We start from the raw sequence: 12,705 nt of genomic DNA, 5'->3' as shown, positions 1-12,705 counted from the left end.
CATTTGGTACCATTAGAATAGCATTTCCAATCCTGTTCTATTTCCCAAAAGTATCCTTTTTATTTAGTTTAAAAGAATTGATTACTTTTTAGGGTAGTGAGAAAGTCTGAAGTTGGATAAAGTTACCTTATAGGAGAAGTACATCCATTTGTCTTATGTTAGCACTATTTATGATTCAGGAAACTGAGGTTAAACAATCTCAAGATGATCTTACTCTGAAAGAACTAATGATTTCCCCACAACAGTGAAAAGGTTAGCTAGACTAGTTTGAGGAGCAAAGATGGATGTGGAAGGAAAGGGAATATAGACCTGGATTTCTCTTTCATGCAATGCCAGAAGAAATTTAGAATGATGAGCAAACTAAGATTTTAGTGTAATAAAGAATGCCAACATTTAAGGCAAACAGATATAGAAAACAGAACATATTTTAAGTGGCTTGGAGGAGCCAAAACATATTTTAACTTTTGGCAATGCTGGAAACAAGTGAAGGAAGGCAAATTTAAAAAGAGTCATAGAATAAGTTTTTCTACAGTTAAAAAGAAAACCCATCAAGAAATTTCTCGCTTATAATCAGCACATCAGTTCAGCTTGACAACTGAAATAAAGAGTAAATGTGTCCTCTATGATATTTCTTCCACTGCCACAGCAGGAAACAGAGACTCTTGATTGTAGTCACTACTGGAGAACAAAGGACAGCAACAGACTTTTAGTTTAAAAAGAGTAATGCCAATATTTTCAGTTACAAAGAATTCAGTCACAACTCAGGTGCTTGGATACCTCAGTGATGACCATAGTATAAATGCCTAAACACAGCAAACTTCCAGACTAGTCAGTGAGTGGGTTTCAGCTGGCTAAAATCACATGCAACGCTGGAAACTGAAAGGCAAGTAACACAAACACTAACAGGCAATATGGTATTTCTAATTTATTCATTCAGCAAACATAGGTGCCAAAAGAACCTACTGTTACTTCTTTTGTAAGTTGATGAATCAAGTCTTCTCAGAAACTGCACGTGACAAAAGGAACATCCCTCTTTTTAATATCACAAGTGATTAGGACACCCTTTATATCTCATTTGAAAGAGTGTACCACTAGCAGCACTTAATATGGTATTGGTTCAATAATAATTAGAGGATGAGCACCTCTTACTATATAATCAAAAACACTGCCTGCAGTACTACTAGAAGTATTACGCAGGACTGACCGTGCTCAGGCATTGAGATCTGACTAGATTACAGCCAGATTTATGACAATTGGCCAAGGAGAAAAGGTAAGACCTCATGTTAAGTTTTGTTCTGTTAAATCACTTCTTTCGTGATCAGCTGCATAAAAGGGAGAGAGAGCGCTCAATTCCAAGTACACCTGCTTAACAGGAAGCTCTGCTTTTCATTAGCTGCATAACTATGAAACAATGCTTAAAAGGGGACTGGCAAAGTAAGCCTAAAGAGTTGGGTTTGTGCCCCTTTTATGTTTCTTTATGTGTAAATGTGGTCTGAAACAAAGGTTTGGGAGAAGATTTTTCTGCTTGTTTCTAACCTAAAAAATAACAGAAATGTAAAATGTGGTCTTCCATAGCTTTGCTAGATTTACTGGAGGTCTCATATCTTGAGAGCCTTCTTACAGATTAATGGAAGGGACAGATGTGTTAATTGTTAACAACCTTTCTCCCAAATGTTTACTTTGTAACACTTAAATAAGTGTTAAACATAACCTCTGTTATCTTCGTTCCTAATTTTTTCAGCACAGCATATCACAGTTTTGGAAAAATAATGTCCAGATTGAACCTTGTGTGTTGTCATCACTGCTTAAAATCCCAAATTATAGCTATATCTTCACTGCAGCAAAAGGTGTGTTTTTACAATGAGATGGCTATCTTGATTCAAAATTCTACTGGAGACAAAGAATAGATAGATTTTTAACCTCAATATAGGCTAGTCAAAATTAACCCTATCACCCCACTCACCTCCGAGGCTTTAACTCAACTAGCTACTGTGATTAATGACAATGGCTTGTCTCCTCTTGGATTTTACAGAGTGATAGCTGTTATAGTGTAAAAAGCCAAATCTTTTTTGGCAGCAGAGACAAAGCCTGTGTGAGGGATGTCATTTAAAACTTAGGAAAACTGCTTTTTAGCTTCATAAAAATACTATGGTGTTTGTTAGGCTTAAACTTTACCTACTTTTACTTTGTAGTGACATTTCTTCTATCTGGAAGCGACAACCCTATACCTAGGTTAAAAGCATCATTTGTGTACTGTTTAATGGATCTCAAGCACAAGTTATGCGCTTTATATTATGTGGTTTTCAAGTGTTTTTACATACTGTTACTACCATTGTTATAGCCTTTTAGCTCTGATATCCCTTCTATGCCCATTTTTAATATAGCATTTCTCAAGGCAAGACTAAGATTAATTGTCTTTATTTACAAACACTACAACTTCCTGATCAGGTATTTATTTATAAATAAAAGGGGGAAAACCAGAAAACTATAAAATAAGCAAACTTTACCCTACTACTTCTAAAATGAGAGCTAGTCTCCCTTTCCAATACTGCAAAATGTACATACCATAGATGTGTCTAATCTAGACTGCAAACTCTTTGGAGCAGATGTAATTTCTTTCTTTTTATTTTTAAAAAACCAGTAACAATCAGCACTCTAAACTAAGTAGCTGGAAAATTTTACTATTGGTATTTTCTGGTCCTTGTGGCGAGGAGGTCCAGCCATCAACCATATGGAGTTGGCTCAAATGTATGACATTTACGCACCCAGAACAGTCAACCTGATTATGGCTTGTACAATCCAGGACCAGGACCTGACTCTACTAAGTTTGTATTTCATTTCTGAAACAGAATTCTCAGCTTCTCAGTGAAGAATGTTCACTGTTCAGAAATAGATGGCTTTAACTAGGTGAATAAAAATTTACTCTTCTGAAATCAGTGAAACTACAAAACAACAAGATGATTTAGAAATTCATCCACACAACACAAAGGCCATATGATTAGTGCTCCTTTAACTCCTTACAGATTGTACTGGAATACACACACTAGGCAGCTTAGCCCATCTCACCACTAGTGCAGGACGGTTTCCCACTCTACCTTTTCTAGCATATGTATACACTGAACACTAAACCTGGTCAATGGGACCCAGGCTTGGGAACATGCTGAGTGGTACACCTTGCCTTGTAATGCTGGGTTAACAATTGCTGGACCTGGGTCTCACAGCTTTGCTAACAGGTCTATTTGAGGTCCTTCTGACTTGGGTCTGCAACTTGAGCTGTGTCCATACTGGAAAACGACAGGCTTTGGACCTCAGTCACAGCGGGACTTGGGCTCTGACACTGCCCCACCCCCCACAAGGGTCCTGGGACCAGGCCCTGGGTGTTTGTTGACCTAAGTCAAATTGATGTGTGTGGGTCAAAGAGAGGTTTGGTCTCAAACCTGAGTCAGAACCCAGGCTGAGAGTACAGTGTACACGTACCCCTACCACCATGATCTATTTTTGTACACTGCAGATAATGGGGCTTCTGCCACTTCCCTTAGAAGCTTAATCATCTCACTGCTCAGATGTTTTTCTGATAGCCATCCTAATTTTTTCCCCTCTGAATTTAAATCCAGTTATGCCTTGTTATAGTGCCATACATAACTACAGCACTGGCTCAGTCTTTGGTCCTCTCTTTCTTTCATTCCACTTTTTTCTTTGCACAGTCTCATACACTCACACTTCTTAAAGTTACCATTCTCTACACTGATGATTCACAAATCTACCTCTCCACTCCTTACTAGTCTCCATCCAATTCTGCATTTCTACCTGTCTCTCTGGCATCTCACCCTGGACATCTCACCATCAGCATCCACTAACATGGTGAAATTTTAACTCTTTATTCCTCCCCTCACTTCAAAGAATTTCTCCACTAAAACAGTGTTTACTGCAAATTAGACCTAATATGCAGATTGTGTTGGGTAAAATGAGAACTTAACCTTAATATGATATGCTAAATATAGTATCAGGTAAACTGCACTATAAAAATACCTTCAAAGATAAAAATTACATATTTAAAATAATCCTCAATACTGTTACGATATATTAGACTATTACAATCCAACAGGTTTTTGTTTTTTAAGATCTGGCTTGCTGGTGAGTTTGTCTTAACTACTCTATGTTGTTTCAAAACAATGGTGATGGTTAAGACTTCAACATCTTTTTCAAAACAGATACTATGAACAAATTTCTATAACCAATGCTACAAAACCTAAATTGTAAATCTCACATAAGAGAACAGTATTTATTTAACTGGCTTAATCTGTTGAAAGTGAATGTATGCATGGTCACTCTTAGTATACAGTGCTATAGTGTTGCTCCTATATTGGCAGCAGCTGCTTACTGCTACTATCAGAGTAAACTTGCAAATGTGTAGTTTGCTGTCTGTAAGAGCAGCAGTACCATGGCTATCAGGCCAGCCTGTTGGGATCCCAGTCTCCATGCCCCTTCCCACGTCCGAGGCCAGACTATCAACCAATGCTGCAATGGAGAGATCTAGAGCAGCGCTACCACCTCAAGTGTTGTGGGCAAGCTATTTAAATTTTGTTTCATTTTTTTAATCTGAAGTTTCCTACAGAGAAATCAAGGACAGATTTTCTTGGCAGAGAATAAGGATAAGGAAAAAGGAGCATTGAGAGGAAAAGACCAGTATAGGATTAAGAAGGAAAGGGGTACCTAGACTTGGTAATACGGAGAAGTAGAGCTCAACAAATCTACCCAATAGTAGCAGCACCACTGTTCCCATGGCCAGCTCCTTGCATGTGCTTACCTAACACTACAGCAGCAAAGAGGGGCTGCTGTCATGACAGATCTATGAAAAGTAGATATAACCGCATATGTTTTTACTTTAGTGACACCCAACAATATTTAAACACAAAGTGAAAGAAGATTAAGAAAAAATAGTAACTATTGTAATATTTTATAGTAAAAAACATCCCAAGGAGTTAGCAGATAATTTGAATAGTTCCTAAATCACAATCTTTACTAACATATATAAAAATTACACAAGAAGTTACATAATATTATGGTTGCAAAATCAAGCATTCAAAAGTTAGGAAATGCCAGAATTAAAGTTGTCGTGCCCCACGTGTGTACACAGTATGATAGTTTTTAAATATACGATCAGATGTTATTTTTTCCACAGGACCCCTGCCTCAGTCTGCACAGGACAGACCACTCCAGAGAATGAACCAAGGCTTTGTAGACTGGATTGGCTGTAGGACCCCTGTGTCAGCTGTTGCAGAAGATGAAAGGGTGTAGTGAATGAGGAAGGCGACTGCAGGAAGAGAACAAATGGTCACATGGTTAAAGCAGTTGCATGCTTTCCTAGAGAACTGAATTTTATCTCAGTGTCAGAGTTTCTAACAGTGAGCAAACCACACAAGCCAAAATATTCACAGGTGGTAGATAACTAATTGTGTTGTCCTCATGTTCTGGGTGTCCAACTTGAGATCCTTGGGGCTGATTTGCAGAAGTCCTGAGTGCACTCAGGTGCAACTGAAATCAATGGGAGCTGTGTTTTGAACAAATAAACCACTATAAAATGTTAAGAACATTGCACCTGAAAAAAAATCAGAGCCTAGGTTTCTCAAATTAGATACCCAAAATTAGTGGATGCTTTTGATCTTGATCTTTCTATGCCTCCACTCCCCATCTGTGAAATGGGAATAATAACCTCTCACCTCAAGGGCTGTTGTGAAAATAAATTAACAATTGTTACACTCTCAGATACAAGTGTTGAGCGAGACAGAAAAGCCCATTAGGAAATTAACAATTCTGTATTACAAGTAGAGTTTAAATAGTGTGTAGTAAATAAGCCACCAAACAGCTGATCATTCAATGAGCACTGTGCACTGACTGAGGCAGGGGACCTGTGGAAAAAAATATCTGATCATGTAATTAAAAATTCAAGGGTGTCAAATCATGGTTGCACAGGCAGCTTTAATACTGCTATTTCCTAACTCCTGAGCTCTTTTCTGCAAAATTTATTATTATTATTAATGTAGCTTTGTGTGCAATATCCTATGTTTTTATAAAACAAACTAAAAAAACCCCAAAAGTTCCATCATATGGAACCCATATTTACAGCCACATGGCTCATAAGCCCTGTGTAACCTTTAGATCCACAACAATGCCTCCTACCACTTGAGCTAACAGAGCAATAGTAGGTTGTCAGCCCCTATGTGCACCAGCACTAGAGGGGATGAGGCACTCTGTACCCATAGGTTTCACAGGTATTTGCCGACAGCAGACTAATGGTGAGACAGGCCGCATCATGGGGCTCTTCATCCCAGTCTTCTCTCCCTCCTTACCCAACCAGTTCCAGTCTCTGCCCCGACATTCTCTGGCTCCCAGTCTCCTCTGCCTACCACCAAACCCACTGCATCCCTAACCAGCGTCCACAAGGGACACCCTCTCTGGTATCCCCGTCCTCACCACCTCTTACATCCCTAACCAGCACCCACGGGTCACCCTCCTTGGTACCCCGCACCCTCCACTCCTCTACCAGCACCCAGGGGGACACGCTCCCGGCTGTCCTCTGTCCCGCCCCCCAATCTCTAAGCGGCACCCACGGGGGACACACGCCCACTACTCGCCTCCTCTCCCCGTGTCGGCGAGAGGCGCCTTTCCCACCATCCCCAGCCCGGCTGCCCGGCCCTGGCCCTACCGCTTCCCACCAGCCGGGACCGGGCCGTCGCCGCCTCCTCCCCTCGCCCGCACTCACTCGTCAGCCGCGGTCCATCCAGCCCCCCGCCGCCTCCTCCGCCGGCGCCGCCGTGGCTGCCCCCCAGCTCGGCCTTCTTAGGCCCCACGACCGCCGCCGCTCCGGGGGCTGCCCCGTGCGGGAAGCCGGGCCCGGCCGCGGCGGCGGCGACGGCGGCGGCGCCGGGCAGGCCGAGCGGGAGCCCCCCGAGGGCGGGCGGGGGCCCGGGGCAGGCGGGGGCGGCGCCGGGCTCCTCATGCAGGAACTGGCACTCCTCCCCGTAGAAGCAGGTCTTGTCCTTGGCGTAGTAGCGGCAGAACTTGAGCTTCAGCCCCGCGCCGGGGGCCGGGCCCGGGACCCCCACCGCCCCGACCCCCGCCGCGACCCCCGCCGCCACCGGCGATGGGCCCGCCGCGGACGGCCCGGGGAGGCTGCCGCTGTTCATGGCAACGCCGCCAGCGCCGCCGGGCTCAGCACCATGGGGAGGGGACGCGGGAGCCGCCGTCACCCCGGGCTCGGACTCCGGCAGCGGGGGGGGGGGGAGGGGGAGGCGGGGGTGCGATTGTGCTGCTCTTAAAGGGGCCGCGCGGCGGCTCGGCAATGGGCCCGGCCCGGGGCTTGTTTATTCCATTTTCCTCTTCCTGAGCGGCCGCCCCGCTGCGCATGCGCGGCAGAGGGGCGTTCTGGGTAATCTGGGGCGAGCGAGTGAGGGACCCACCTGGCAGGGCACAACAGGGTTCCCCCCGCCCCGCCCCTCCCCTCCCCTGCGCCGCGCGCAGGCCGAGGGAGCGCGGGCGCGCGCCAGACCCCGGGCTCTTCCGCGCCTAGGCTGGGCGGGCAGAGCCAGCCGGCGGAAAGCAGCGGCCCTGCCTGCCGCTCGCTGCCCGCCTGGGCGCCCGTCTCGCCTCCTCTCCGCGCGTGTGGCAGCCTGGCGGTGGGACGGATCGTCTTCCCCGGGCATCCCCAATTCCCCACCCGCCCCGTCTGCCCCCTGCCTCCTGGAAACGCCTCCCAAGAAACCACTAAACCCGAACTGCTGCTGTTTCTCTGCCGCGCACCCTCTGCCCAGTTACTGGCGGAAGTGGGGGTGCTGTGGCACCCCCTCGCTTGACGTGGTTTCCATCATATCCAGCGATTCCAGTTTGGTTCAGCGGCTCTCCGCACCCCCAGTGTATGAATTGTTTCAGCACCTCTGTCATCTCCGAGGAAAACCATTTGAAAGTGCCCAGACCCTTACAAGTGTTACTGACAAGCTGCTGCCCCGAGTTGGATCAGAGGTTTGCTGTAGCAGGGGTGTGTTCGCGCCTTCTCTATAAGTGGCTGAAAAGCACCTAGCATGCTGCCTGCACTCAATAAATAATAAATAGTTGTGTGTTGAGCAGCAGCAAGGTGCTCATGCACGGCAAAAAAAATCAGCCAACGGAGGTATTCCTTGCAATGTAAGGGGGGGGGGGGGCTGCAGCCCGCTCAGGCCTGGGTTGTTATCTAAAAGGTCAGACTAGTCAGCGGTTCTCAAACTTTTGAAGTGGCGCTGCACTGTGGACTTTTGTGTAACGATTGTGCCCCTCCCCTTTCTCTAAACTCCCCCCCCCCCCCCGATTTTCAGTAAACAAAACAAAACAGGGCCTACATATCATAGGCGGAGTTTGACTGCTTAATTTGGGGGGGGGGGCAAGGGGTGGCAGCAGCTCCAGAGCCCGATGTGACCCGCCAGAGAAAATAGCAGTGGCGATGAGGACTTGCACCTTGTCAGGATTATCCTCAGGCAGCAGCGCAGATGCAGCCACTGCCTCCCGGAGCCTGCAGAGCGGCAGCAGAGGAGGGGGGCTGCTTCGGGAAGCGGGTGCCAGGAGCAGCGCTCCCACTGGAGACGGAAGCAGTTGCACAAAGTGCAGAGGTGGAGCTGGATTAGTTCTGTATCCTGATCCCCCAGGAACCTCCCCCCACCTCTGCTCCCCTCCTAAGAGTCCCCCATCCCCAACACCTGCCCGCGTGAGGCGCCGGGGTCCTGGCCGCCGCCCAACCCCGCTCTCAGCCCCGTGCCCCTCACCCAGCAGGGAGAGACGGCTCCATCATAAGTTGGGGGGGGGCATTGCCCCCATGCCCCATCAAACTCCACCCATGGCGCTCCCCCATGATCCATCTCATGCCCCCCAGTTTGAGAACCGCTGGACTAGATAGATGATCATGTTCCACCACCTTTCAGTGTAGTTTACTTGTAGCTAGCTAAGTAATGATTTAAAACACAGCTGCATTCTGATGGTTTGTGGACACAGCATGTGAAATCCTTGTTCCATTGAAGTAAATGGGAAAACCCTCATTGACGCCAATGGAGCTATACCATTTACTTCAATAGGGCCAGGATTTCACCAATCACCTTCAAACATGTCATTGATTAAAAATGGACTTAGAGAAAAAGGAAAAAAAAAAAAAACCTCTTAAGACCTCTGTGATATCTCTGTTGTATTCTGTAGCTACACTCTGCTTCAAAATATGCAGACACAAAGAGTATACACTGCTTTACGTATTTTCTTCACTAACGTTCCACCAGACAGACAGGAGAGAGGCTGCTTTGGCTACACTTCTGGCTTGAATATTATGAATTTGTGAGTATTCCCATTGACCTCAGATGAGGACGGTGTGGGCTGTAGGATTGGACCCCCCATATGGCATTGATGGTAAAGAAGCATTAAATTTTAATTATTACCTAGTGACAGTGAGAAAACAGGGCATATTATGGTGATAGCAGGCTAACTCAACAAGAAAATCCAGGGTTTTCAATTTTCCATGATAGACAGGTCTGGCTAAATGGTATTTTTCTACAATATATGGTGTGAAGAAAAAATATCCTGATGGTAACTTAAAATGTATATATAAATTACATTGTTATTTGTATGCAGTGTAGTTGTAGTCATGTTGGTCCCAAGGTATTAGACAAGGTAGGAGAGGTAATATCTTTTATTGGACCAACTTCTGTTGGTGGGAGAGACAAGCTTCTGAGCTACACAGAGCTCTTCATCTTGCTTCTCTCACCAACAGAAGTTGGTCCAATAAAATATATTATTTGTGTCCTTCTTGTACTATTGTGTATTTCTAATTCAGCTGAAGGCTACCAGATATTAGGTCATTATACCAATTTTTTATCAGAACTCCCCATTTTAACCAGTGGTCCCTTTATATCTTCCTTATAGACACTGTTCTCAAATTCTAATATATTGTTTTTTTAAAGAAACTAATAAAATATATATGTAACAATGAGAATATCTCATGTTCTTTCACTACTGTAACCTTTCCTCTTCCCATTCTCCACCATTTCTTTACAGCCAGCTTTTCCTATGTTATCTCTTAGTTAAACTAAAATCTTCTGTCAGGGACCTGTCATTTTTTAATTGCATGAAAACACCATGCACAACTATGACATTGTATAAATAATAAATAATATTCTGAGGCTGTTTCTGCTGTCTGTTCTTCATTTAGACAAAAGGTGGGGGTTTGGACACTCCCTCATTTTGAGTTTCATGGCAGGATTTGGAAGAGATTTCCAAAGCAAAACTGTAAATTTCATGCTGAAAAACAAACAAATTCCTTCTTCACAGATGCTTTAAAAACTGACTTCAAATTAATGCAAAATAAGGGACTTTCCCTTTGAATAATGAGACTTGGCAGACCTGCCATTTTAAAGGGATGTTGAAAGACTGGGTATGCAGGATTTTGTTGTGTGGGTTTTCAGTGAGTCATTTACAATCTCAAGAATTTTTAAAAATCATCCTCAGTCAGACTGTTGCCACAGTTTGTGACACAATCTTTGCAATTATGTGTATAGCTGAAGAATCCCCATATTTTTAAGCACCATGGATATTATTTTGCTAAGAAAAACATTTACTGTGGAATTAAGATCCTTTTTTGTCTTGCTTAGACTCATTATTATAAAAAATAGAAAGTCAGGGGCTGCCGTCAAGATGCTTTGACAGTTTGTATGAAAAGATTTTTAAAAATGAGTGGGATTTTAAATGTCACATTGAAACAAATCAAAATACTCCATCATATAAAGACTTTCAAAGCCTTTGAAAAAGCAGTCTTAAAATGAAACCTCAGGCCATAGTTCTTCCAACTGGTACCATTGGTATGACTTTTTCGGGTGGTTGCAAACCAAGGGAGAACAAACGAATTGCTCTGTTGAAGAGGTTGGTCAGAAAGATGGGCAAGATGCAGGCCCATCCTACCCAAGGAGTCAGGGTCCTATTTGCTTATTATAGGGTGCTCAGGTAATAGTCACCGCAATTGTCCCTTTGTAGAACACAACCACAGACACTCCTGCTCTGTGAGATCAGCAGATGTAAACTGGTGTCCACTAGAGTCCCCCTTCAAGTGAATGACACCTGGGTTCAGTCCTTGCCTGAGTTAACTCCCGCTGCAACCAATCCCTGGTCTGAGAACACAAGGTAGTGTCAGAGGAGGGCCCACCCTCTGATGAAGTAATCTACATAGTGTATATCGAGTTTGGGAAGCATACAAGTTGACTAACCCAGTTGTATTGAGATGTGATGTCATTCACTTTAGCCAGCTTCTTGGGAGTTTTCAGATAATCCCATTTCAGAAGCTGTGGGATTTCCAGACCTATTTGGGAAACCAGCCTGCCTATGAGTCAGATTGGGAAGGATGAAGCTCCCTGCAGCTGAGGGAGAGTCTCCTGTTGTTCAGGAATACAGAGAAGACCATCATGAACAGCATTATACCATGGGGTACTTTCAGCAAAACATCAAATTTCTAACTGGGTTGTCTTTATGATTGAACGCAGAGAATGAGTAATGGAAACAACATCCTGAGTCAGGTACTATTAGAAAGGCTATAATGTGCTAAGTAAGATGATAATGTTTATGTTCATGTGTTATATGTGTAATGTAAGTTATAGGTATGTTTGATATATCTGTATTTCAAATTGTGCAGTGTCTGGGCAATACCCCAGACAGGATGGCTGCAGCACTAGCCTGCTAAATGGCCCATTAAGAAATTCACAGGTACAAGGGGCCCAGGGGGAGAAGCCAGGGATATACCTGATGAGTCACCAGGACTTATTCATGTGACTCTGGACTCCATTTTATTCCTGTAAAATTCCACAAGCAGCATGGCCAAGGCCAAAGGACATAAAAGGCAGCTGCATGACATCCATTTTGTCTTTCAGTCTTTGTCTTCTGTCCTCAGTCTTTAGTCTCCAGTACCTCTGGATCAACTCATCTACAACTGAACTGAAGCTGTGAAACAAAGGACTGAGACCCATCCAGGTACTGGATGTACATCAGAGGGATTATACAAGCCTGCAAACTCCACAATTCTTCTAGAAACCTGATATATATGGACTTTCAAATCATTTGTATGTATCTGATTTATTTAATCCTTTAACATTTCTCTTATAGTTTGTTTTTCTTTTTATAGTAAACCTTTAGTTTTATTTACTAAAGGATTGGCTGGCAGCATGGTATTTTGGGTAAGATCCAAACTTATATTGATCTGGTACTGTGGCTGACCCTTTGGGGTCAGGAGAAACCTTTTTGGTAAAGAGCATAAAGTTTTAAATATCTGGTCTCTTTACTGGACCTAGTAGCTAATTGGGAGCCAGAGACTGAAATGCAGTAAAGGGGGCTGTGTGTATTTGTATACTGGTTTCTGTGGGAATTCAGAAACGCAGTTTGTGGCTGGTTGGGAAGTCTGGTTTCAGTGCTACCCACCAGTGCTGGGAGAATCTGCTCTCCTTTTACAGCCTGCCCTGACCTTGAGATTTTCAGGTGGCTATTCTAGGCACGGATGGGTCACAGGGGAGATGCAGCTACAGGTTATACTTTGAGATAGCACAATCATCCGCTACTAATCTACTCACTCTATGCTGCTAACTAAATCATTCTGTGTATCTTGAGTGTTGTTTTGCAGTGTGGCTGCTCTCACTCAAGCTATGCTAACTCCAGTTA

General features: G+C 44.3%; 1 protein-coding gene across 2 annotated transcripts in view; it reads right to left on the bottom strand.

The window, feature by feature from the left end:
- PAN3 (poly(A) specific ribonuclease subunit PAN3) overlaps positions 1–7,354 on the bottom strand; it is a 100,616-nt gene extending 93,262 nt beyond the window's left edge. For both annotated transcript variants that reach the window (XM_067562922.1, XM_067562923.1), the window contains exon 1: positions 6,764–7,354. In XM_067562922.1, the coding sequence (XP_067419023.1) occupies positions 6,764–7,187 (424 nt within the window). In that variant the 5' untranslated portion in view covers positions 7,188–7,354. The remainder of the gene's footprint in view (positions 1–6,763) is intronic.
- Between the last annotated feature and the right edge of the window lie 5,351 nt (positions 7,355–12,705).

This window comes from Emydura macquarii, unplaced genomic scaffold, assembly GCF_026122565.2.
Source record: "Emydura macquarii macquarii isolate MOO-44397 ecotype Brisbane River unplaced genomic scaffold, CSIRO-AGI_Emac_v2 contig_2473, whole genome shotgun sequence".
Lineage (NCBI taxonomy): Eukaryota > Metazoa > Chordata > Testudines > Chelidae > Emydura > Emydura macquarii.
Note: the sequence above shows the minus strand (reverse complement) of the source record. Positions and strands in the feature narration are given on the sequence as shown.